The following is a 24,527-nucleotide window of genomic DNA, read 5'->3' as shown; positions in this document are numbered from 1 at the left end:
CTTTAAACTCTATAAACTGAGTAGTTATGAATGCTTGTTACAGAATATTTAAATTGGGAATATAGTGATACTGCTTATTCCTTTTTGCATGATAGCAGAATGTGTTTAGTGTAAATATAGTAATGGTTATTTATGTCAGATGTAAACAGAATATATTATAGCTTGTAGCATTTTAGCATTGAAACAACTGGAAATGTGTTATGGCACTGGGAAGGATCAATGCACAGAGAAAATCATGCAGTGTCTTCATCATGGATAGTAACTGAGATTAGATATTAGCTGAACAGAGAATGGGGAAATGCTCAGCTTTGCTAGCACTCGGAAGAGGTCAGGACTTGGAAATCGTGGCTCCTTCATGTTTGAAGTGAAACTGGTTAGGGGTTGAATCACTAGGACCACAGTGGTGCCTAGTTCGAAGTACTATTGTACATGCATCATCTTTTAGGTAAGTCTGATACTGGAGATCAGAAACTTTAAAAATCACCTTTGTCTGTTACAGAGCCTACGTGTATGCATGATTTGTAGCCTATGTCTGTTTCTTATTATATTACTCTATATAGGTTTCTTACTATATAACTCCAGTTTTTGCAAAAGGTTTAAATTAAACATGAATGTAAAGCAAGAACTCTGAGCAGAGTTGCTCCCTTCTAGGTCCATTGACATATGTCCATTAAAGTACAGGGTTGCAGTTAATGTTCCCTCTAAGCTGTGAGCAGAAATTCTATTTTGTGGGCTGCTAGCATTAAAGTTGGGAGCTACCAGCGTTAGAGTTGGGAGCTACTCCATAAATTTGCTCTGGGGCCATTTTTCCTGAGCTAAGACAAAAATGTGTGAGCCAGAGGCTAAAAAACTGTGAGCTAGCTCACACTAACTCAGCTTAGAGGGAACACTGGTTGCAGTGTATGTATCAGGGAGGTGGGAGGATTCTGAATAGAATAAAACATCTTTGAGGTATTGGGAAAATTAGATTGGTAACTTAATTTTGTTCGAACTTTCTCCTCCAGAAATATCCTGAAAAGCTGTATTTTGAAGGCTTAGCTGAGCAAGTTAATCCTCCTGTTCAGATCCAACCCCAGTACTTACCTATATACTTTGGGAATGTTTGCCTCCGTTTCCTGCCAGTGTTTGACATTGTGATTCACAGATTTTTAGAACTGCTTCCAGTGTCCAAGTCACTGGAAACTCTGCTGGATCATCTAGGAGGCTTATACAAATTCCATGGTGAGTTCCAAATAGAACATTGCTGAATTGTTCCACAAATCAAGTTGGTTATTTTTCAAAAATAAATAAAATATTTATGTCAGATAAATATTTATCTGACATAAATAACCAGTCAGGCTTCATGTTTATAAAACCTTGATTTTGCTTGTCTCACTAGTCTAATATAAAAATTACTGAATATGGCTTTAGAACAAAGTAGGAGTCAAGTTGCAACTTTAAGACCAACGAAGTTTTATTCAGAATGTAAGCTTTCTTATGCATGCATACTTCTTCAGACGAGGGGAATATGGCTTTGTCACACTCATAGTTGGGGAACTAATCCTAAGAAGACCTGGACCTGTTTGTCTGAAAGGACATGTGAAAGTACATTCTAAAAAATGCTATCCTGGCAGCCATTTGGCACCTAACCTTAAGTCCCTGATTCAAACAGTGACAAACGTTTCAGGGTTGACCTAGAGTTCCTACCTGTCAGAGTAATCTACAGACACTCTAGATTGTTTATATTGAATTGTCACATTATCTTCATAGGTATTAGTATGGGAGAGTCCCTGCAGTGATGCATTCGTGGAGCTCAAGTTCTCCCTAGGAGGCGGAGGACATCTTGGGTGCTTTCCCACCGTCCAATCAGGGAGGCAGGAATCAAAACTTCCTCTTCCTGTGGCTGTGGGGAACCACCCATCTTCAGTTCCTTTCCTGCCTCGACAGGGAGAGCATGTGCTTAGGATAGGTTCTATCCCTTTAATTGCTCTTTAAAAAAAAAAAAAAAAAAAAAAAATCCTTTCTTCCTCTTTCCCCTTTTGCTTCTTTGCTCCTTGAGCTGTTCCTTACCTTCAACGTGAACTCCAGCCCTTATTTCAACCTTTGCAGCCCCCTCTGCGCCTTTAATTTTCTCCAGCCCGATTCTGGCTTCCTCTTCTGTTCCCCCCCCTCCTTCCCCCGCACTGAAGAGGAGCGACGCGCCGGCGGCCCCGGGCTGTGTTACAAGCCGCGGCGTGGAGTGCAGCAACAGCACCCGAAGCCAACAGATGGCGCGCAGGGCGAGGGACGCCTTCCTAGAAGAGGACTCGGCTACCAGCGCAGCGCGCAGAGCCGAAAGGCCGCTTTCCGGAGCCGGCATGACCGCAGGGCTTGCCTCGGCTGCCGGCAACGTGCCCTGTAGGGGCAGAACGCCAAGGAGCGAAAGAAAGCGGCGCTGGTCGTCTTCGGCAGCTGAGGAGGCCTCCTCAGAGCGCCGCCCTGCCCCCGGTGGCCATTTCGAAAAGCGCAAAAGGGCGCGAAAAGACGGCGACCAGCAAAATAACAGCCTCCAGGGACAGGGATCCTCGGATACCAACCTCCAGGCGGGAGACTTCGATTCCTTCGAAGATCAACCACAACGGGAGGCTGCACAGACCTTTCAGCCCCAGACGGGCTTGGGTAACGTACCCATGATGGGATCTTCCTTATTTGCTGATTTTCTAGACTCAATTAAACAGACTGTGGGGGCTGCAGTTAAGGCTGCCACTCTTAAGAGGCCAAGACACCCTAGCCCATCCCCTTCCTCCAGATCACCCTCACCCAAAAGGCCTAGGGAGCACGGCCTCCACTCTAGGGCCGCAAGGGGCTCCCTGGTCAGTGACTTCCTAGAGGGAGAGAGATCCCAGTATGGGGATCAGTCAGAAGAATCAGAAGAGGGGGAAAGGGAGGAGGGCGAATTCATCTCGGACGAGGAGATAGAGGGTGCGCCTGCACCAGAACCCTCCTCACGCTTCTTCAGGGCAGAGGAGTTTCAATCCCTCTTACCCAAGGTGCTGGCCGCACTGGACCTCCAAGGGTCTCCAGAGGACCAGGAGGCTACCGACCCCCTGACTAACCCCAGGAACAAACCCAAGGGGAACTCAGAGTTCTTCCCTAGGCACCGATCCTCTAACAGGATCTTCCCTTTCCCAGAGTTCTTTGAGCGCCAGCTAAGAGCCGAATGGGCAAAGCCAAGTACCAGCAGGCAGGTTCCCAACTCTATTAAGAAGCTTTATGAACTACCTGCCTTTGCTAATGACATGCTACAGGTCCCGTTAGTAGATGCACCTGTGGCAGCTCTACAGTCCCATGGCCTACTAGCAGAAGATGGCCAGGGGTCGATTAGGGACAACTGGGACAGGAAGATTGACCTGGCCCTGAAGAGGAGCCATGAGGCTACGGCCCTGGCAATCAAAGCTGCTGCCGCCAACTCTATAGTCTCTAGGGCGGCGATAGTGTGGATCAGACGTCTGTCTCAGCTCTTGCCGGAGGCAGATAGAAGGACCCTGGAGGGCACCAGCAGACTAATGCGGGCGGCTGAGTTCTCAGCAGATGCCTCCTTAGACGCTCTTACCTTCTCCGCCAGGGCGATGGCAGCTAACACGGTAGCCAGAAGGGGGCTTTGGCTTAGAGCCTGGCCAGCCGACGTCCATTCCAAGTCGATCGTTTCAGGATATCCCTTTCAGGGTGAGAAGCTATTCGGTGACACACTAGAAAAGATCCTCGTGGAGACGCGAGATAAGAAGAAGGCCATGCCTAAATTCCTGAGGCGCACCGACAGGCGAGGGTTCAGCTCCAATTCCTTTCGGACCCCATCCAACTTCCACAAACCGAAGCAGGAGTACAAGAAGTCAACCTGGAGCCAACCTAAGCAGGGTTTCCAGAAGAACCCCTCCCACAACCGATTTCAGAGGAACCAGCCCGATAGATCGGGCAGATTCCAGAAGGGCCCCAAGCCCAACCAGGCATGACTGGGACCACATCCCAGTAGGGGGCCGCCTGCTGCACTTTCATCAGGCTTGGGTGGAATCGCAGGCGGACTCTTGGACTCTAGAGATTGTCTCCCGGGGCTACCCGATAGAGTTCAGGCGTACACCCCCAGATCGCTTCATCATTTCCCCACTCCGCTCAAACCCGGAGCGGAGGGACATCACCCTCAAGGCAATACGCCACCTTCTGGACTCAGCGGCCATAGAACAAGTCCCTACGAAACAGAAATATCAAGGTGTCTACTCCATCTTCTTCACAGTTCCCAAGAGGAACGGGGACTGGAGAGCAATCTTGGACTTAAAATTCCTGAACAGAAACATCAAACTACGACACTTCAGGATGGAATCCATCAAGTCCATAACAGAGGCCCTGAACCACAGGGACTACATGGCATCGCTGGATCTGACAGAGGCCTACCTACATATCCCGATTCTACCCTCACACCGCAAGTTCCTGCGTTTCTGCGTAAAGGGCTCTCACTACCAGTTCAGAGCTCTACCCTTCGGGCTTGCAACGGCTCCACGGGTGTTCACCAAGGTGTTGGCGAACCTGATTGCACACCTCAGACAGAGGGGCATACACGTGCATCCGTACCTCGACGACCTGTTGCTGAGGTCATCGTCAAGGGAGAAAGCAGAGCAGGACTTAAGGAGCACAATCAACTGCCTCCAAAGACACGGCTTCCTGATCAATACAGCCAAGAGTCACCTTCGACCGACTCAGAGACTAGAGCACCTGGGCATGATAGTGGACACAAACCTCAAAGCCATCTTTCTCCCAGAGGACAAGATCTTAAAGACAATGACGTTGGCACAACAGGTGATCCAGGCGTCATCATCATCACTACTGACTCTAGCAAGACTCATGGGCCTCCTCATCTCAAACCTCGAGGCACTACAGTGGGGTCGGCACCACACCAGACAACTCCAGATGTTCCTTCGCCCCCACCAACTACACATCATGGAGAGACGCTCCATATCCCTTTCACTGCCCCCGGCGGTGAAGGAGAGCCTCAGGTGGTGGACCAAGGCCAGCAACTTACGCCAGGGGAGAGTCTTCCTCATAGAGGGGGAGCTGCAACTGTTCTCGGACGCCAGCCTCTCCGGTTGGGGGGCAACCCTCAACGAGATCCCAACACAGGGCCAGTGGTCGACCAGGGAATCGAACCTCCCGATCAACCTACTAGAGCTTCGGGCAGTTCGTCTAGCCCTCCTACACTTCCAGGACCAAGTCTCAGGCCAACACGTCCTAGTGCGAACGGACAACATAGCAGCGAAGGCCTACCTAAACAATCAAGGGGGGTCCAGGTCCAGCTCCCTCTACAGGGAGGCCGGAAAACTGTTCGGCTGGGCAGAACTTCATCTAAAGTCAATAAGAGCAGAACACATCAAGGGGGCGCACAACGTGCAGGCGGACTGGCTCAGTCGAGAGAGCATCCAGGCAGGGGAGTGGTCTCTCAACAGGACTATATTCCTACAGATAGTGGATCACTTCGGCCCGCCAACCCTGGACCTCTTCGCATCTCCACAGAATCACCAGCTGCCCCGGTTCTTCACAAGGTACTTTCACAGTCAGGCGGAGGCCACAGACGCCCTAACATCCCCGTGGCCTCAAGGTCTCCTGTATGCCTTCCCGCCAATCCCGGTCATCCCAAAAGTTCTCAGAAGGATCAGGTCGCTGGGGGCAGAAGTCATCTTAGTTGCGCCCTGGTGGCCTCGGCGTCCCTGGTTCTCTTCAATCCAGCAGTTGTCGGCGGAGAAACCCCTCCACCTTCCAACCGGGCCGGACATGCTGCTGCAGGGACCAGTGTGGCACCCCCGCCCAGAATGGCTGAGATTGACCGCGTGGAGGTTGAGAGGAGATCGCTACTAGACCTAGGGTACACCAGCGAAGTGACGAATACCATCCTAGCATCCAGAAAGGAATCCACGACGCGGATCTACAACATGTCTTGGAAAGCCTTCCACAGGTGGTGCCGGAGAAAGAGTGTGGATCCATTACACCCTACTGTTCCTAGGGTGCTACAATTCCTTCAGGATGGGCTGCAGTCCGGCCTGAAGCCAGCCACCCTCAAACGCCAGATCGCGGCACTGTCGTCAGTACTTCAGCAGGTGGATGGTGTATCCCTGTCGTCTCACCCTCACATCCGACGGTTCCTTAGAGGAGCTTCCTTAAGCTCCACACCGCAGACTCATCGGTTCCCGACCTGGAGGCTGAACCCAGTGCTGACCGCCCTAACAGGTCCACCCTTCGAACCGCTCATGCAAGTGCCCTTAAAGATGCTTCGCATGAAGACGATTTTCCTGGTGGCAATAACATCGGCCAGAAGGGTCTCCGAGTTAGGAGCTCTGTCTACTAGGAAGGAGCTATGCGTGTTCCACAAGGACAAGGTCGTACTCTACCCGGATCCTACCTTCCAACCAAAGGTGTCATCCAGATTCCACCAAAATCAAGAGATCAATCTACCATCCTTTTGTCCGGATCCCAGACACCCCAAGGAACGAACCTGGCACACCCTGGACGTGCGGAGGGCGATCAAAGTCTACCTGATTAGAACAGAGTCACTACGTAAGTCAGACTCTATGTTCATCAATATCTCTGCACCCAGAATAGGGCAAAAGATGTCCAAGTCGGCCATTAGTTACGCCATTAAGCAGTGCATAGCGGAGGCCTACAAGGCCTTGCACCTCGAGGTTCCGCCTGGGATCACAGCACACTCGACCAGAAGCGCAGCCGCTAACGCAGCCTTCAGCAGGAACGCCTCAGTCGAGGAAGTGTGTAAGGCAGCTACGTGGTCGTCAATCTCCACCTTCGTTCGACACTACAAGCTGAACTCTTACGCGTCGGCGGATGCGGCCTTCGGTAGACGAATCTTACAGCATGTACTGCCTGAGTAGGGCGATCCCTCCCTAAGTAACCTACTGCTCTAGGAGCACCCAAGATGTCCTCCGCCTCCTAGGGAGAACGACCCTTGGCACTTACCGTGAGGGGTCCTTCTCCTAGGAGGAAAGGAGGACATCTTGCCCTCCCATCTATCGCCCTACCTTGGGCAGCTGAATTCTCCACTGTATCTAACTACATCTCTACCAACATTTGATGGTCTTCGGGCCTGGTCCCTACTTTTCCTATCTATAAAATTTATACTTTCGTCGATCGCCCATCTCCCTTATGGGCACCGACAGACTAATAGTTGTTGCTGTTTCACTTGTTAGAAGTTTTTTATTTTTATAGATACAGTTAACGTTATACTGCTGCTCGGAGTCACCCGAACTGAAGATGGGTGGTTCCCCACAGCCACAGGAAGAGGAAGTTTTGATTCCTGCCTCCCTGATTGGACGGTGGGAAAGCACCCAAGATGTCCTCCTTTCCTCCTAGGAGAAGGACCCCTCACGGTAAGTGCCAAGGGTCGTTTACTTCAGAGGCAGGGGTAGCTCTGCACGTGCTTATCTGCATTGCACAGGTGAAAGTTTCTTTGAAATGTGAAGAGGCAAGCCCACTCATGTAGATCTTATGTCTACCTGGAAGTGCTTGCTAATGCTTGGATCAGGGGCTTAAGGTTAGCTATCAGGATGGCATTTTTTAAGATGTATCTTTATTTATTTGTTTATTTATTTAATCCAATTTATATCCCGCCCTCCCCGCCAAAGCAGGCTCAGGGTGGCTCACATGGTCATGCATGTGCATGAATATAAACATACAATAAAACGTTAAAACAGTAAAAACAATTTAAAACATAGAAATAGACATTTCGGGTGCTATGATCTGAAGTGTGTTGTCTTGCTATTCCAGCTAGGTGCTCTCCGTGAAACATATCTTGTGGTCCAGATGTTCTATATGGAGCAGATTGCTAGAGGTGGTCCAGTTATTTTTCAGAGACTGTAGTAACCAATGGTCTAACTTACAAATGCCTGGTGGAAGAGTGTCATCTTACAGGCCCTGCACAAGCTCTCGCAGGACCCTAACCTCCTCTGGGAGCTCATTCCACCAGTGTGCGGCTGCTACAGAAAAGGCCCTAGCTCTAGTTTTCATGAGCCTGGCCTCTTTAGGGCTGGGGTTTGAAAGGTTTTTTGACCCAGACCAAAGTGCTCTCTGGGGAACGTGTGGGGAAAGGTGGTCCCTAAGATATGCAGGTCCCTGGCCATATAGGGCTTTGATCTTCACATATCCTTTCAAACAAAGAAGTCCAGGTCTGAGGAAAGCCCACACAGATTGATATCTTAGTGCTGAAAAAGTATCAGAATGGCAGCTTTCAGCAGGTTGAGCCAAACACTAATAAGAATGCAATATACCTTCCCTTCACCTTTCCATTTTTTTAGAATAAGGATTAAGGAAGTAATCCCCTGTGGTTTAGAAATAATTTCAAATCATGTGATCAAACAATAGAGTACATTGGCTGTGTTTTTCCTGCACAATTAACTTGCAAAATGAGGTCTTTGGTTCCTTTATTTTACTAGCCAAAGAGAACTATGGAAAACAAAACCCAAGCGTCTAGTCATAGTAGTATCAAATGTTGCCCTGTGGTGTTAAAAGTTGTTAGCGATTGTTATTAATATAAAGATGTAGCTCTTTCAGTGGTTTCAGTCAGTATCTCACAATATGATTTTAAACAATCCTAAAGTCTACCATATAACAGTACAACAAGAGATTTATTTCCAATAAGGGCTTTTAATTAGTTTTCCTATAATATAAAGCATTTGCAGAATATCCATCCAACAAGCTGTATGTCTTGGACTTCTGGGGTTGGAAAAATGGAGAGCTGACACGCCTCTTTCAAGAGGAGCGGATCAGAGCCTTTGTTTTGGGCATAAAAGGTGACTCCAACTCCTGCTGCCTACTTTTTCCAGAAAGGGAATTGCCTAAGACATGCTTGAAGAATTTTGAGGAGGTTTACTTTGGCAGACGAGGAGCCCCAGTGGGATTCCTTTTCTGCTTTGAAGAACCTCCAGTGAAGAATTGCATTCAATCGTCTACAAAGGGTCTTCGGAGTCATTAATTTGACATAAGCTCATCCAAATTCCAACTTTCTATGGATTACAATAACATCTGGAGGGGAAGAGATCGGTGCACAGGAGAATAGACATTCGTTAAGGTAAAGGTTCTTATCTACTAGTCCGGGACTGAAATAAGCTTTTTAAAATTAAAAGATTAAGATCTGGGACTAACTGTGAGAGCATAAAGTTAAGAAGAAAAACAAGGGGGTAAATTTGGAATTTTGGGGACTTAAGATAAGCTGGAAAGTGCAAAAAAACCCTGATGTTTGACGTACCTGTGGTTTCGGGAACCCCCCCCCCCCCCCGACATAACAGAATTGCTGTTCTTCAAGACGAAACAGGAAGTGACGTTTTACTATCATGAGACTTTAAATTATTGAGAACGAGACTTCATGGCCAGAGAGTCAGGAAGTAGAAGTTGGAAGAAGGCAATCTTCAAGCCTCCAGAGACATCTCTAGAGCCAAAAACCATAGAGAAACACCGGCAGCCATTAAAGAAAGGTCAAAGGTTTTATATTCTTAAATAAAGAATGGGACTTTAAAAGTTTTTAAAACCAGCAGGAATCAAACTAAAAAAGGAGAATTATATGAGTAAAATTAAGTTTTAAGCATTATTGAAAAAAGGAAAACTTTTTTTAAAAAGGGGCTTGGAAAAGTCGCAGCCGCCATTTTGGATTTTATATAAACTTAGGGAGCTCAGAGGACGGTGATTTTGGGCTTGTTGGAAAGGGCATGCCCTAATCTATTGAACTCTGTACTTGGTTTGCTGATTGGTGAGGTCAACATCAGAGCCTATTTTATGCAATGGGAGGACAGTGATGTCTGATCAAAAGCCGGTAACACGTTTGAGATCAGGCTCATTGGGGGGGAGGAAAAATGGCAAAACAAGTCCAAGAGCAACTGGATGCGATGGAGGCAAGATTGGGGAAGATGATGAAGGATTTGATAACTGGAAGTGAGAAGAAATTAACTAAAGAAATTAACTCTAGTGCTGAAGAAGTCAAGAAAGAAATTTAAAAAGAGATTGAGGATCTCAGGAAAGAGTCACAAGCAACAGCGCAGAAGACACAGGAGATTGAAGCTAAAGTTAAAGACCAAGATGTTATTATTAAGAAGATGTAGGAGAAGGCAACACTACAAGATTGCAGATTAATGGAAAACTTGATTCGTTTAAGAGGTGTTCCTGAGAATGAACAAGAGGATTTAAAGAAGTACATTGCAACAATCATTGCTGAGTATATGGGAGAAGACCTTGAGGGAACGGGACATTTATATGACTATGTTTACAGGGTTAACTCTTAATTTGCTAGAAAGTGTAAGCTAGCAAGTGACGTGGTAGTAAAATTTACTACAAGAGATATGGTGGGAAGGATCTTAAGTCAGCAATTTGAAAAAGCAGGAGAGTGGAGGGCTTTCAAGCCTCATTCTTTAGACAAATTCTTGGTTTGCCAAAATGTGTGTCCTACTTTGCTCTCTGCTCTGAAGTGGGTCAGTCTTTGGTGGAGACAAAAGCCTGGATTGCAGTGTTTAAATTCCGGCTCAAAATTCACTTTAGAACAGATCCCATCAGCCTTCTTGATTGTATGAAAAGAGACCCATATATTTCATCCTGGACAGCAGTGCTTCTGTCCAAACTCAATCAATTGGGGTTAGAGGGAGATGATTTTTCTACCTCTGATGAGTCATATATCTTCAGATGTATTGAATTGAGACTGTGGGAATCGGAGGAAACGAAATTACAGCCAACTGACTCTTATATTTGCTCTCCAGCTTTCTTAGGTCTCTATACTTTCTGTGGCAAAATGCCCAATTATCTATCAGACTTAACCACTCCAAGTCATTGCAGGGCATTTATGTTGGCTAGACTAAATGCGTTTCCCTCCAAAGTTTTACGAGGGAGATATCAGCGAGTCCCTTTAGCCGACAGACTTTGCTCCTGTGGATCGAATATTCCTGACTCAATCCAGCATATATTGCTTGATTGTTCTTTTTACCATAACCTCCACAAAGATTTATTTGGCAAGCTTTCTTTTTCCCCAGATTTGTCTATTCTATCACCGTTATTATTTATTGAGTGATACTGAGGAGGTGGTTAGTGAGGCTGTGGCAAAATTTCTGGCTGACATCCTTAAATTTAATTCTGACCATGTTTGAATGCATCTGTAAGCTCGGTTTCATTTTGATTTTATCTCCAATGTTTAAATTTTTATATTCTGTGTATTTTTATCTGAATCTATTATGCCATTAAAGGTTTAGTATGGTATGGAAAAAGCAATGGTGGTGGAGGAAAGCAGAGTAAGAATAATGAAGGAGCTGCCAAGGAAGGTCATAAGTGACAGACGACAATTTAAGAAATTGACAGACAAGCTAAAGGTGAAGGGAATAAGATACAGATGGATTCTACCTGAAGGCCTTAGCTTTGAGTATAATAGACAGAATCACAATAGTAGATTCTCAAGGCATGGAAAGGTTTTTTGCGGACAATAAAGAATTTGGAGATACAGATTAATTGAAGAATCATTATGGATTACAGATTAATTTCTTGGAATGTAGATGGACTAAATTCACCGCAAAAAAGAAAAGCAACATTTCATTGGATTAAAAAACAAAAATGTAATATAATCTGTTTACAGGAAGTACATATTAAACAAATGGATTACAAATTTTTATGGAACAAATCCTTGGGTGAAGAATTTTTTTCATTGGCTAAAAAAAAGAAAAAAGGAGTGATTTTTAATATCAAAAAAGAATTGGAGCCAAAGTTGATTTTTAAGGACAGTGAAGGCAGATATGTTTCAGTGGAGGTGTTGATGAATGAGAAAAAAATATTGCTGGGACTATATGCCCCAAACGGGGCAAAGAATGCTTTTTTCAAAGATATTATGCAGCAAGTAGACCAACTGGCATATGACCAAATAATGTTAATGGGAGACTTTAATGGAACTATTAAGAACTCTTTGGATAGGTCCAGGGAAAAAAATACAGATGGCAAACTGCCAAAGTCATTTTTTGAACTAATAAAACAAGAAACTCTGGAAGATGTATGGAGAAAGTTCAGTCCTAATGTACGTGACTATACTTTTTTTTCAGCAAGGCACAACTCCTTCTCAAGAACTGATATGTTACAGACTACTAAAGATTTGGGATTTATTACAAATAAGATAGAGATTCTTCTGAAAATAGGTGCAGACCATAATCCATTATTGTGGATGGCTAAAGACAAGGAAAAAGTGAGGCGATGGAGATTAAATGAGGATTTACTGCAAAATACAGAAATAGTGGCCTCTCTTGAAAAAGAAACTAAAGCATTCTTCCAAATAAATGAAAATCAGGACGTTCAATATCAAACCATGTGGGACGTGTATAAAACAGTAATGAGAGGAATTTTAATTACATTGAACAACAAAGATAGAAGGAATAAAGAAAAACAAATGGTGGACTTACAAAAAGAAATTGGCAAAAAAGAAAGAGAATTGAGAAAAAGACCAGGAAAGAACATTTTTTTGTGGGAGATTACAATATTACAGAGTCAAGTGAGACATCTATTGAATAAGGAGGTGGAATGGAACTTAAAAAGACTGCAGCACAAATCTTTTGAGGGTGCTAACAAACCTGGAAAATATCTGACGTGTCAAATGAAGAAAAAAAGGGAGACCAAATTTATTAATAAAATTATAGTTGGAGGTAAAGATATCATGGATCAAGCAGGAATTAAAAGGGAATTTTACAAATACTATGCTAAACTATTTAAAGGCCAACAAGTAGATAAAGAGAAAATAGAAGCATACCTGCAGAGAATAAAAGTAAAGCCATTAACAGAAACTATGGAAAAAACTTTAAATGAACCAATTGAAAAAGTTGAAGTAGAAGCAGCAATTACTTTGTTAAAATTAAGTAAAGCACTGGGTCCTGACGGTTTTTCAGCAAAATTTTATAAAGTAGTGGCAGATGTATTATTACCGAAACTCCAAAAATTGATGAACAATATCAGACAAGATGGTAAAGTGCCAAATACATGGAAGGAAGCAGTTGTTTCATTGATACCAAAGGAAGACAGAGATGCCACAAGTGTTAAAAATTATAGACCGATTTCATTGCTTAACAATGACTATAAAATCTTTGCTAGGATACTTACAGAACGACTCAAACAGCACTTAAATTTCTTTATTCAAGAGGAGCAAGCAGGCTTCCTCCCCAGAAGGCAAATAAGAGATAACATCAGAACAGTAATAGACATTGTAGAGTATTACGAAAAGCATCCAGAAAAAGAGGTAGCATTGTTTTTTGCAGATGCAGAGAAAGCTTTTGACAATCTTAATTGGGACTTTGTGTTTGCGGTGATGGAGAAATTGAAATTGGGAGGTGATTTTATAAAAATGGTCAAAGCAATCTATACAGAACAACAAGTGAAACTTTGTGTGAATGCAGACTTGACAGAGAAAATTATAATTAGCAAAGGAACAAGACAAGGTTGCCCTCTATCTCCATTGCTATTCATAATGACATTAGAGATTTTGCTGATGCAAATCAAAGAGGACAAAGAAATAGAGGGGCTGAAACTGAAAAGTTTTTCTTATAAATATAGGGCATTTGCAGATGATGTGATGTTCATTAATGAAAACCCATTACAAGTGATGCCCAAATCAAAGATTATGGAGAGCTGGCGGGCTTTCATAGAAACAAGGAAAAATCAAAAATTCTAAGAATCTGTCATTGGGCAAACAAAGAACTACAGAGTATAACTGGATGTGACGTTACCTCGAAGGTAAAATATTTAGGTGTAGAGATTACGATGAAAAATATTGATTTGTACAAAAACAACTATGAAAAGCTGTGACGTAAAATTGAAGAAGATATGTTAAAGTGGAATAACTTGAATTTTTCTATGCTGGGTAGGATCTCTGCAATTAAAATGAATGTTCTACCAAGAATTATGTTCCTTTTTCAACCAATTTCAATGGTGAAAGACAACAAACAATTGAATCATTGGCAAAAAAAGATTTCAGAATTTGTATGGGCGGGGAAAAAGCCAAGAATTAAAATGAAAATTCTGACAGATGCGAAAGAAAGGGGTGGTTTCCAGCTGCCTGATTTTAAATTATATCATGATGCATTTGTTTGGAATGGATTAAGGACTGGATAACCTTGCTTAACAGGAAATTATTGGCATTAGAAAGCCATGGGAATGTTTTTGGTTGGCATCCTTATATGTATTATGGGAAGAAGATGGATGGACTTTTCTCACACCATTATATAAGAAGAAATCTGTTGAATACTTGGAAAAAATATACTAAATATGGTGATGAGAGAAAGCCATTATGGATTATGCCAACTGAAGTCATAAAGTTGTCGTTAGATCCACAGGAAGACAAATGGTTATCATATAAACAACTGCTAAAAATACAGGGAGGAAAGGTGGAATTAAAACTGGCAGAAGAAGGACAAACTTAATTGGTACCAATTACAACAAATTAAAAGTTTGGTGGAGCAAGATATTAGAAATACAGGAATAAGACAAGAGCAAACAGAACTGGAAAAAGTGCTGTTGGGTGAGAATGAAAAATTGATTTCAAAGGTTTATAAGTTATTATTAAAATGGTCTACAGAAGATGATGAAGTGAAAACTCAAATGATAAAATGGGCAATAAATATGAACAAAGAAATACAAATGGAGACATGGGAACACCTATGGAAAAACTCTATGAAATTATCGATGTGTTACAACATAAAAGAGAACTGTTTCAAAATGTTGTATAAATGGTATATGACACCTAAGAAATTAGCAAAAATAATCAAATATCAGTTAGGTGTTGGAAATGTAAAAAACATGAAGGTTCTTTCTACCATATGTGGTGGACTTGCGATAAAGCAAAAAACTTTTGGCAAATGATTGATTCAACAAGAGATCTCTAAAATCTTGGGTTATGACATCAAGAGAGCACCAGATATCTTTCTGGTAGGATTACAAATGGAAAGTTTTCCGAAGCAAGATAGGACATTGTTGTGGTACTTGCTTTCAGCTGCAAGGACATTATATGTGTAAATGTGGAAGCAAGATAAAATGCCAGAGAAATGGGACTGGATCGTAAAAGTGTTACACTGGAGTGAAATGGATAAACTTACTAGAATCTTTAAAAACTGCAATTCAGAAAAAATTAAGGATGATTGGAAGAAATTTCAAAAATATGTTGAAAAGCAATGGAAAGTCAAGAGACACAGTGGTTTTTGACAATATTATCTGAACTTTTAAGGGGAAGATAAAATGGTAACATGGATTTCTGATCTGATATATAACTTTTTAGAAGTTAGACTATGAGATAAATATAGGCTTAATTTTAATAATAATCAATATATAGTCTTGCTTTATGTTAAGGTAAACAGGAAGAGAAGATTTTATAAGCGTGAATTTTACCTTTTTTTCTTTTTAATTGTATTAAGCACCGGCGGAGGTCAAGAAAAAGAGGGCTGGGGGGAGGTGGAAACTTTGTAATGTATTGATCAGTATTTTGAAATTTATATTTGATAAATGTCTTTCAATATGTTGCGAAAATAATAAAAATTGGTTTTAACCACAACAAGCTGTATGTCTTGACTTGGTTACTGCTGCACCAGACTTCCAATTCAAAACCTTCTGAAAAACAATTTCATATTGTAAATATTTATGTTAATAATGCCACTGTTGTTTTATTTAAACTATTAAAAGCAGACCTGTATTGACTTATCATACGGTTGTTTTTCTCCCATAGACAGAATAAATACACAGGTTTCTGGTTCTTGTGGTTTCAGAGGTATACTTGAAAATTCATGACCAATGTCAAATGAAATCTCAGAAGTTATTTATAAGATTTCAGTAACTGAGGCGGACTTCAGTATATAGTACTTCGTCTTCCCACAACTACCAAACTTGAAATAGTAAAACTTGCAGAATAAGCTGTTGTACAAAAGCCAATCATATTAATTTGACCAATTTACATAATATATAGGGGTGGCCAAACTTCCTTAATGTAAGAGCCACATAGAATAAACATCAGATACTTGAGTGTCAAAAGACATGAATGTCAGATGTTTGAGAGCCACAAGACAGGAAAGCAAGCAGGTAGGCAAATAGATGGAGGGATGGAGAAGTGGAAAGAAAGGAACTTTAATTTTACGTGCATTCTCCAAGCTGCCGGCTGACTTGGCTTGGAGAAGTGATTTTAAAAAAACAAATGCCTTCTTCAGGCTGGTCAACAGGGTAGTGGGGGCTTCAAGAGCCACACAATGTATGTGAAAGAGCCACAGTTTGGCAACCCCTGATACAGAGTGACAAACTGAGTACTGCTTGACATGTCATTTGAATCAGCCACATATAGAATGTTCATTTTTGTAATACAGTCTGTACTTGACCCTGGCTTTCAGTTTGCAAATGTGCTGTTCTCTCCTTGCAGATCGTCCAGTAACCTACCTGTACAATACTCTTCACTACTATGAAGGACATCTCCGGGACCGTACAAACCTTAAACGGAAACTGGTCCATGCCATCATAGGTTCCCTTAAGGATAATCGGCCACTAGGATGGTGCTTGAGTGACATTTACCTCAAATGCGCTATGAATGCACGAGAAGATAATCCATGGATCCCTGATGACATATATTACTGCAAACTGATTGCAAGGCTGGTAGATAATATCCTTTAAAAAAAAAAAAGCTGAGCTGCTTTTTTGGTGGTGGGAGCACTCCCATTCATAGTTTTGTCTTTCAGGAGCAGCATTCAGATTCTCACTGTTAGCCAAGAAGAACATTAAGAATGTGAAGCTACAAAAAATTCAATAAGCCAGAAGATCACAGGACAAATAATTTTTTAAACCACCTAGATTATCTTGGATGGAGGAAACATGTTCAGAAACCATAATACATATAATTATTCATTTGAAAATACATCATCTCTGCATTACACTGTAGTACCAGGGTGCTCAAACAACTAGAAGAGAAAATAGCAACAGGTACCATGTAACCTAGGTTTCAGCACTGTTTTGCTCAAATCTGCATATATGAGCCATGCTTGAATGGCCTGAACATACAGCATAATAGTTCAATCATTCCTGCATATTAAGGACCAAATGGAAGCTCTAATATACTCCACTGCAGTTCTTCAAAAAGAAAACCACCCCTGTAATGGTGGCTGCTTCCTATTTCATATCACAGTTGATTACCTTAATAATTCTCACCAATGGCTGGCAAGTCACCATTCCCAAATTGTGACTGGAGGTTCAATGAGTTCCCTAACCCAGCTGCCCATGCACTGCATGTTACCTGTGTTGAACTCATGGCATTGGCTGTCCCAGGAAAAGATGTAGGAAATGCCCTTCTGAACGTTGTGCTGAAGAGGTAGGTTGAAGTTCTTCTGAAAAATAGATACAGTTTTATGTTAAAAAATGGTATTGCACACTGTTTCTAAAATCTTATGTATCTCTAACATAAATTGCTGATATCAAATACAAGAAATATGAGTCCTTTTTTTCCCTCCCTTCCACCAGTCAGCCATTAGTTCCTAGAGACAATATAACGGCATGGATGAATGCAATTGGACTGATTATCACTGCCTTGCCTGTAAGTTGCCTTGATTCTGATTAATTGAAAAGACAAGTAATCCTGTACTGCTGATGAAAAGAATGTATAAAATCAGATGCTAAACTGATAACAAATATAATAGGAAAATTAGGGTGGGGAGGATATAACCTTTTCCATTTTACTTTTTTTTAGTGCAGAATGTGTACAAATTAATTGTTCAAGATATTTTCGAACAGGAAAAAAGATTGTTGTAAAATGGAGCTGATCAGTAGGGCACTTCTTATTGGTCTCATTGTAATGTCTAGAAAAAATTAGGCATAATATTACACTGTTTCCTGTATCATTGTACTCATTTTTATTGCATTGTTTTCTAATTTTGTAATCCACCTTGAGTCTCAACAAGAAAGGCAGGCTGTTAATATAGAAGGAGGAAGAGGAGTGGTAGGAACCATTCTGGATGGGAGGAGGATGGGAGGAACCAAGACTTATCTCTAGACCACTGAACATTTAGCTTTCTACTTAATGAACTTTCAGCAAACACTGTAGGTGCATTTTAAAGCACAAGTTAAGTTCTTGGTATTTTTGGATGAAAGCTGAGGACCACATGACATGACAGTTTTGAAATTTGATATGTATCCAGCTTTTCCTGTGCCCTGCTTATAAGATGAGACAAATGTAGCCCTTTATAGTCAAATATCTGGGTTTGGAGTTCATAAAAAAGGCATATGCCTGACATTGTATTATACGTGTACTATGCCATGCTAATTCTGTAATGTGGAATGATGCTTACTTAGATTATTGTGACTGAAACAATTTCATAGACTTGATTATGAAACATCTGTAGACTAACTTAATTGTTCAGTTAAGAGAAGCCATGTTGGATCAGGCCAGTGGCCCATCTCGTCTAACACTCTATCACACAGTGGCCAAAACCCAGGTGCCATCAGGAGGTCTGCCAGCGGGGCCAGAAATCATATAACACAAAGCCATCAGTCTGAAAAAGACTGAGTTACTTCTTGCATTAACATTGGATCATTAGAAACCTCAATAGCCTAGGCCCAGTTCTTTCATTATAGAGTTAGGCATGGTTGGTGTTCCCCAATGACACTGCTCTGCATTGCTTTTGTAACATAGCAATGGAGTAATCCCAAGGGAGAAAAGAGATTGTGTGGGTGAAACTATGCTAACACTACATTTGCTTGTCTGATGCCAACATATTCTGAGATTATTTTCCTTCTGTCTGATGGCTTTTCTATTCCTGTGTTACTAGAGCTGTAAGGCAAAGCACCTTGAGATTCTGGCATTTATAACTAACAACTGGTGCTCAGTTTCATGATGGGTCGAAGTCACTTTGTATGTTTCATGTTTGTCTCTGTAGCTGAATGTCCCAAGTAAAAGTATGCTAATAATTTGTGGTGGGGTGGTTTTATTTTTCAGGAGCCCTACTGGATTGTCCTCCATGAACGTATTGTGAGTGTTGTCAACAGTCCTAGCTTGACCTCAGAGACTGAATGGGTTGGTTATCCATTCCAGCTCTTTGACTTCACAGCTTGCCACCAGTCTTACTCGGAGATGTGCTGTAGCTACACATTGGCATTGGCGCATGCTGTCTGGCACCATTCAAGCATTGGTCAGCTTTCCCTCATTCCAAAGTATGTGTAGTGGGGTATTCTCTGTTATCTGTGAGTACTAATTTCACCTAAATAATATGTGTTACTCCTTAAACATGGGGCACAACAAATAGGTAAATATCCTCCCTTAAATTTATAGCAATGATTAATCATATAAGTCAGTTGTCAATATGGGAACTCTTGCCAGAATTCAGGTGCCTTCAGAATATAAAATGAAGAGCATTGTATTGATTTTGGTTTATAGTTTAATTACTTATTCTGGTTTCTGAAATACAACAGGTTTCTCACTGAAGTACTGATACCAATAGTCAAGACCGAATTCCAGTTACTCTACGTTTATCATCTTGTTGGCCCATTCCTACAGCGGTTCAATCAAGAGAGGACAAGATGTATGTTAGAGGTAGGTTATTACAAGAGCACCCCTTGCAATTCATTGGAAGGAGAGCAAGACTTTGAATTGTGTGGAATGCTTCTTGTCCAAAGAGGAGCTGTGAAGAAACTGCAGACTTGTTTTCCTATCCTGCCAACAGAATGAGTCCAAGAAAGTTGCATTTGGTATCCCTTTCCTGAATGTATAACCCTTTCTATCCATGCCTCAAGTGATTTAAATCACCCTCCAAACTGCATTAGCTATGTAGAAGGGGAAAGTCTTTTCCTATGCACAGAACTCATTGTAGCTTGATGTGAATTTAAATTGTGAAAGAGGAATGGGAGGGAAAGGATTAAAACTCCACCTCCCCTAACAGTCCTTTCCAAATCATGAAAGTGACTAGGTAGGAGTGCTAATTAGAGATATTAATAGCACAACTCTTGCTTCTTATCTTGTTCTAGCCTTTTACAATAGAATTCGACACTGTGAGTTTTGAGGATGGCTATGCCATTATCATATGAATACATGTATTACATAGCTAAATAACTTCATGAGAACCTTGCTATTTTTGTGGTTAATGTTTGTTGTTTCAACTGTTTCTCTTAATCAAAACACTGAATTGTTTCTTGTAAAAAGATCACCCAAAGCCTCTGCTGGCACATCTTTGTATTAGCAAAATTGGCTTTCTGGTGTACTTGCAAAGCACTTTTGAGAATTTGAAAATGAAGTCCAAGCAGAAATAAGAGCATGTTGAATGCTGGCATTCACAAGTTTATCTCTTTAAGCCCAATGAACAAATTTAAAAATAAACTCTCTAGGATATTTTGGCAATCAGAAAATTGTGTTTATGCAATGCATAACAAAAGAAAGCTAGCTTTAAACTAGATCTTAAAGAAACTGCCTAGAAGTGTCTCTGCATTTTGTGGCTAACAGAAAAATAATGCAATCAATCCTAAACAGAGTTACGCTCTTAAATCCTCTTTGAAGAATTAAAATCCCATATTGCCTAAATGTTCTGCTACTAGAAGTGAGAATTACTGTCTTCATTTTGTACTCAGAAACCTTTGAAATGGCAATGAATCCATGACTAGATCTCATACCTTGTACATAATATCTTATTTGGGATACTTCATATCTTATTTGGGATACAGATGGTCCTAAAAGAAGCATGCACATTTGGATAATGGCACCAGTAGATTTAGGCACATAAATCCTCACCCATAACTTCATCCTGCTACAGACCCTCTGCTTTGCCTGGGGGGGATCCACTGACCCAGAAGGTGCAACAGGCTGCTTTGTAAAGGGTTTTTGTAAATTTCTGTTACCCACCTTCATCTTTCCCCAGCAGTCTCTTGAGTCTATGTAAAATCACTGGTGAAGGGCAGAGGAACCTTCACCTTCCATATGTCATGCAAGGTGGAATGTTGTAGCAAATCAATCAAACAAAAATTCTGTCCCTTGCTCTTTGTACTTTTTAAACAATTTTCTTTCTTGTCCCTTCTTTTTTGGGGGAGTGTGTGTGTGGAGGGCTCTGGTAGGAATATAGAAACATTTTTAAAGGGTACTAGAATATATAATATTATTTCCTGGCTGTTTCAATTTCAATTGGATTTATTTTTTGTAACAATAGATTGGAGTAGCTTTTTATGAAATGCTCCTGGAGGTAGACCAATGCAATACTCATCTTAACTTCATGGATCCCATATGTGATTTTCTCTATCATGTGAAATACATGTTCACTGGAGACAGTGTGAAAGACCAAGTAAGTGAATGATAAACCTCACTTGAAAGAAACCAGTTCTTTTGTTAGCATTATTAAACATCAACTGAAGCCTCTCGAGTTCTTGTTTTTCATTTTTCTTTTAGTCAAGCTTAGTCTGCTTCTGTGGCAAAACATCCCACATTCAAATATTGACACCAAGTTTTGAATGTGTAGTTTTGTTGTGCTTTTGTGTGCCAAGGTTTGCTTAGGAATCAAGCAGTTGAGGGAAGATGACCTTCCCAGGCAGCTTGCTCAAGACCCCCCATTATTTACCCTTTTCTCACTCAAGGAAAAAAAATTTTTAGTCAAGTAAGATTTTTCATGATGTGGATAACAATTGGGAAATGAGGTGGGCTGTTCCTAGATAGTGTTAAGTTAAATGTGCTTTGTTGTAGTTGGGTCGTGTATTTTTGTGTCCCTGCCTCCTAACCACAAGCACCAAAATGTGTGGTAGAGTTGGGGTCAAAGTGCATGCCATTTGAGAAGCATTCAGCACTTGAAAAGACACGAGGGGAGGCAAGCAACATGTAGATTGCCTCTTAAAGGAACCACTGTGAGAAAGGTTGCTTACTGCTGCCCTCTACCTGTCATTCTCACCTATTTCTACCATGGATGCCTTCAGTTCACAGTTGATTGGGGCCATACATCCCAAATGAAGTTGAACAGCAGCAGCAGACAGCTGAAGCAGAATCCTGTCTGGGAATGTCATAGAAACATGAGAAACCTTTAACCTTCAGGCCTGTTCAATTAAATAGCAATCACAGGAATTCCATATTGATACCCTTATCTAAAGTAAAGGTTGAAAAGAAAAAGTTGTTACTGATGGGAGAGCAAACTAGAAGCTAACTAGAGGGTAGAGATTTCATCATAAGTGAGGTTTTTGGAAGCAGGTGGTAATTTTTGAATACACTGGAGTGTCTTGCTGGAATGTTTAAAGGTTTTTTCCCCCCTCTGTTTAGTTTAAGTATAGAAATCATGCAGCGAAACAAGATTAAATGTTTTCTGCAAAACATTGACAATGAAATTACACTGCTGAGTTTTTAAAAAAATCATTTGGTAACCCTTCCATAGCCTTCAACAAAGAACAGGATGGTAATTAAACTACTACCAGTATTCGCTATAAAATAATTTTTGCTCTGTAACCTTTTAATCTTGGTTTATATTAAAGGTTGAGAAAATCATTTGCAACTTGAGACCTGCTTTGAAACTTCGCCTACGATTCATGCATATCAGCAAAATGGAATCGGCTTCTGTTTCCCAGCAGCCTATAAGCAATGTGTCTCCAGCACCTCAGCCTAATCAGCTGCCAGTTAATGTTGCTTTGCCAGTATCTCAGTAAAATGTGGCTCCAAACTTGTGTCTTTTGTGCCAAGGAAGTCTAATGTTATCCAAGATGAAAGCTGACCCAATGTGAATCCATTTTGAAGAGCAACAGAACATTCCACTACAGTGTTCTTTGCTGGCTTCTGCATATACATGTTTTACCATTACTCTGATCAAAGGAACTCACGCAATCTGTGGATGTCTGAATAGCTGATTGCTTTTTTAAAAAAAGTCAATAGTTCTTTCCTTATTTGTTCCTCACTTATCTTGCTAATAGTACTATTGTTCACTACTATTAACTTTTAATCATGCAGATCTTTACAATACAGTGAACAACGTGTGCTTTTCGTATTCCACAGACATCATTTTCCAAAGACTGGGATCCTCAGATTTTAACAATATGTTAAAATCCCATTGACTAGCTGTCTAGTTTAAATCCAACCAGTTGCTGTATTGTTGGGAACTGATATAAGGTAGACTCAGAATCTTGTGGGGCCAGATTTTGATTATGCTGTCCGAACCTTCTCCAGCAGCCCTCCTGAAGACCAGGACATTACAAGATAGTAAAGACACTGGTTATGCAAATCAAAGACAACAAATTTGCTGGATGAATAGGCCTCTTTCATATGGCCTTCAATTTCTAAAGTGTAATTATGTATAAAATACATATATTTAAGAGTTTTATTTCTGGGGTCTTGAGTACAATTGCTATAATTTGCTACCTGGCTACTGAATTTTAGCAGTAATTGAACTTTTATTTTGATTTGTAGTACTATATCTTCACATTTTATTTTTCTGGTCTGGCAGCTCTTTTTTATGAGATGTGATTTAGTATCTAATGAAAATGTAAAGATTTGTAAAATATTGTTCATATCCGGTAGCACTGATATCATTTAATAAAAATGGTTTATTTATGCATAGTTAATCCAAATTATTTGATGGTAATACTATTCATTTTATCCATTAGTTTTACCAGTTAAGTAAGACACAAGTGTGTCTAGGTCATTCACTGGTATATATGAGGAATACAAAATGCTAGACTGCAGTTAAGTTTTTCAGAATCCAAATTTTCAAATCCAAATTTTAAAACCTTGGATTGAAATTTATATTTGCATTTTTAAAATTTGATCATATGGCTCTACATCACATTTGTACCAAAATGAAAGACAGTGGCTCTAATAAACATAAAATTACCTACTTAGCAGCTTTTCTACTTAACCAGAAGTTCATAAAATCTAGATTTAAACCATCCTGAAATTCTTTTATGTATTCAGGGTCCACTTTACATAATACAAAATACAGCCCTTAGAACAGTGAAAATCCTCTACATGAAGCTTCAAAACAAGACAGGATTATTGCCATAACTGAGCTGATAGTGGTGTTCACTTGCCACAAGCCAGGTTGACCGCTATATCCATTGCTGAGAGTAACCTTATAGAGGTAGTCTTAACTGAACTTAAAGGGGTCACTGAACAGTATTCAAAACAAAGGACGATGCCTGGTTATTGCAAAATATGAAATATGGAAACGCTAAAGGCTTTTCTCATTAGCACTGAGAAAGGGTGGTAAGAGAGCATTTAAAAAAAAATGAACACCAAGACATTAGTTGACTTGTGCATGGGAGTTTGTTCTGGTTTTTTTTTTTCATTTTTGTTACTAATTCCAAAATGGACTGTTTGTTGTTTTTGATGCTGCTAAGAACATAAGAGAAGCCATGGTGCATCAGGCCAATGGCCCATCCAGTCCAACACTCTGTGTCACACAGTGGCCAAAAAACCCAAGTGCCATCAAGAGGTTCACCAGTGGGGCTAGAAGCCCTGCCACTGTGCACCCCCCCCCCCCAAGCACAAGAATAAGAGCATCACTGCCCCAGACAGAGAGTTCCAACAATAAGCTATGGCTAATAGCCGCTGA

At 41.2% G+C, this 24,527-nt stretch overlaps 1 protein-coding gene across 1 annotated transcript in view; it reads left to right on the top strand.

Annotated features, from left to right (window-relative positions):
• MED23 (mediator complex subunit 23) overlaps positions 1-23,533 on the top strand; it is a 76,662-nt gene extending 53,129 nt beyond the window's left edge. Inside the window, exons 23-30 of the mRNA XM_060239443.1 lie at positions 1,005-1,221; positions 16,406-16,642; positions 17,185-17,344; positions 17,494-17,566; positions 18,965-19,179; positions 19,438-19,558; positions 21,159-21,290; positions 22,459-23,533. Coding sequence (XP_060095426.1) covers positions 1,005-1,221; positions 16,406-16,642; positions 17,185-17,344; positions 17,494-17,566; positions 18,965-19,179; positions 19,438-19,558; positions 21,159-21,290; positions 22,459-22,629 — 1,326 coding nt within the window. The 3' untranslated portion in view covers positions 22,630-23,533. The remainder of the gene's footprint in view (positions 1-1,004; positions 1,222-16,405; positions 16,643-17,184; positions 17,345-17,493; positions 17,567-18,964; positions 19,180-19,437; positions 19,559-21,158; positions 21,291-22,458) is intronic.
• The last annotated feature ends 994 nt before the right edge of the window (positions 23,534-24,527 follow it).

This window comes from Heteronotia binoei, chromosome 1 (genome assembly GCF_032191835.1).
Source record: "Heteronotia binoei isolate CCM8104 ecotype False Entrance Well chromosome 1, APGP_CSIRO_Hbin_v1, whole genome shotgun sequence".
Lineage (NCBI taxonomy): Eukaryota > Metazoa > Chordata > Lepidosauria > Squamata > Gekkonidae > Heteronotia > Heteronotia binoei.
The sequence above is the reverse complement of the archived record's forward strand: the minus strand, read 5'-3'. Positions and strand labels throughout refer to the sequence as shown.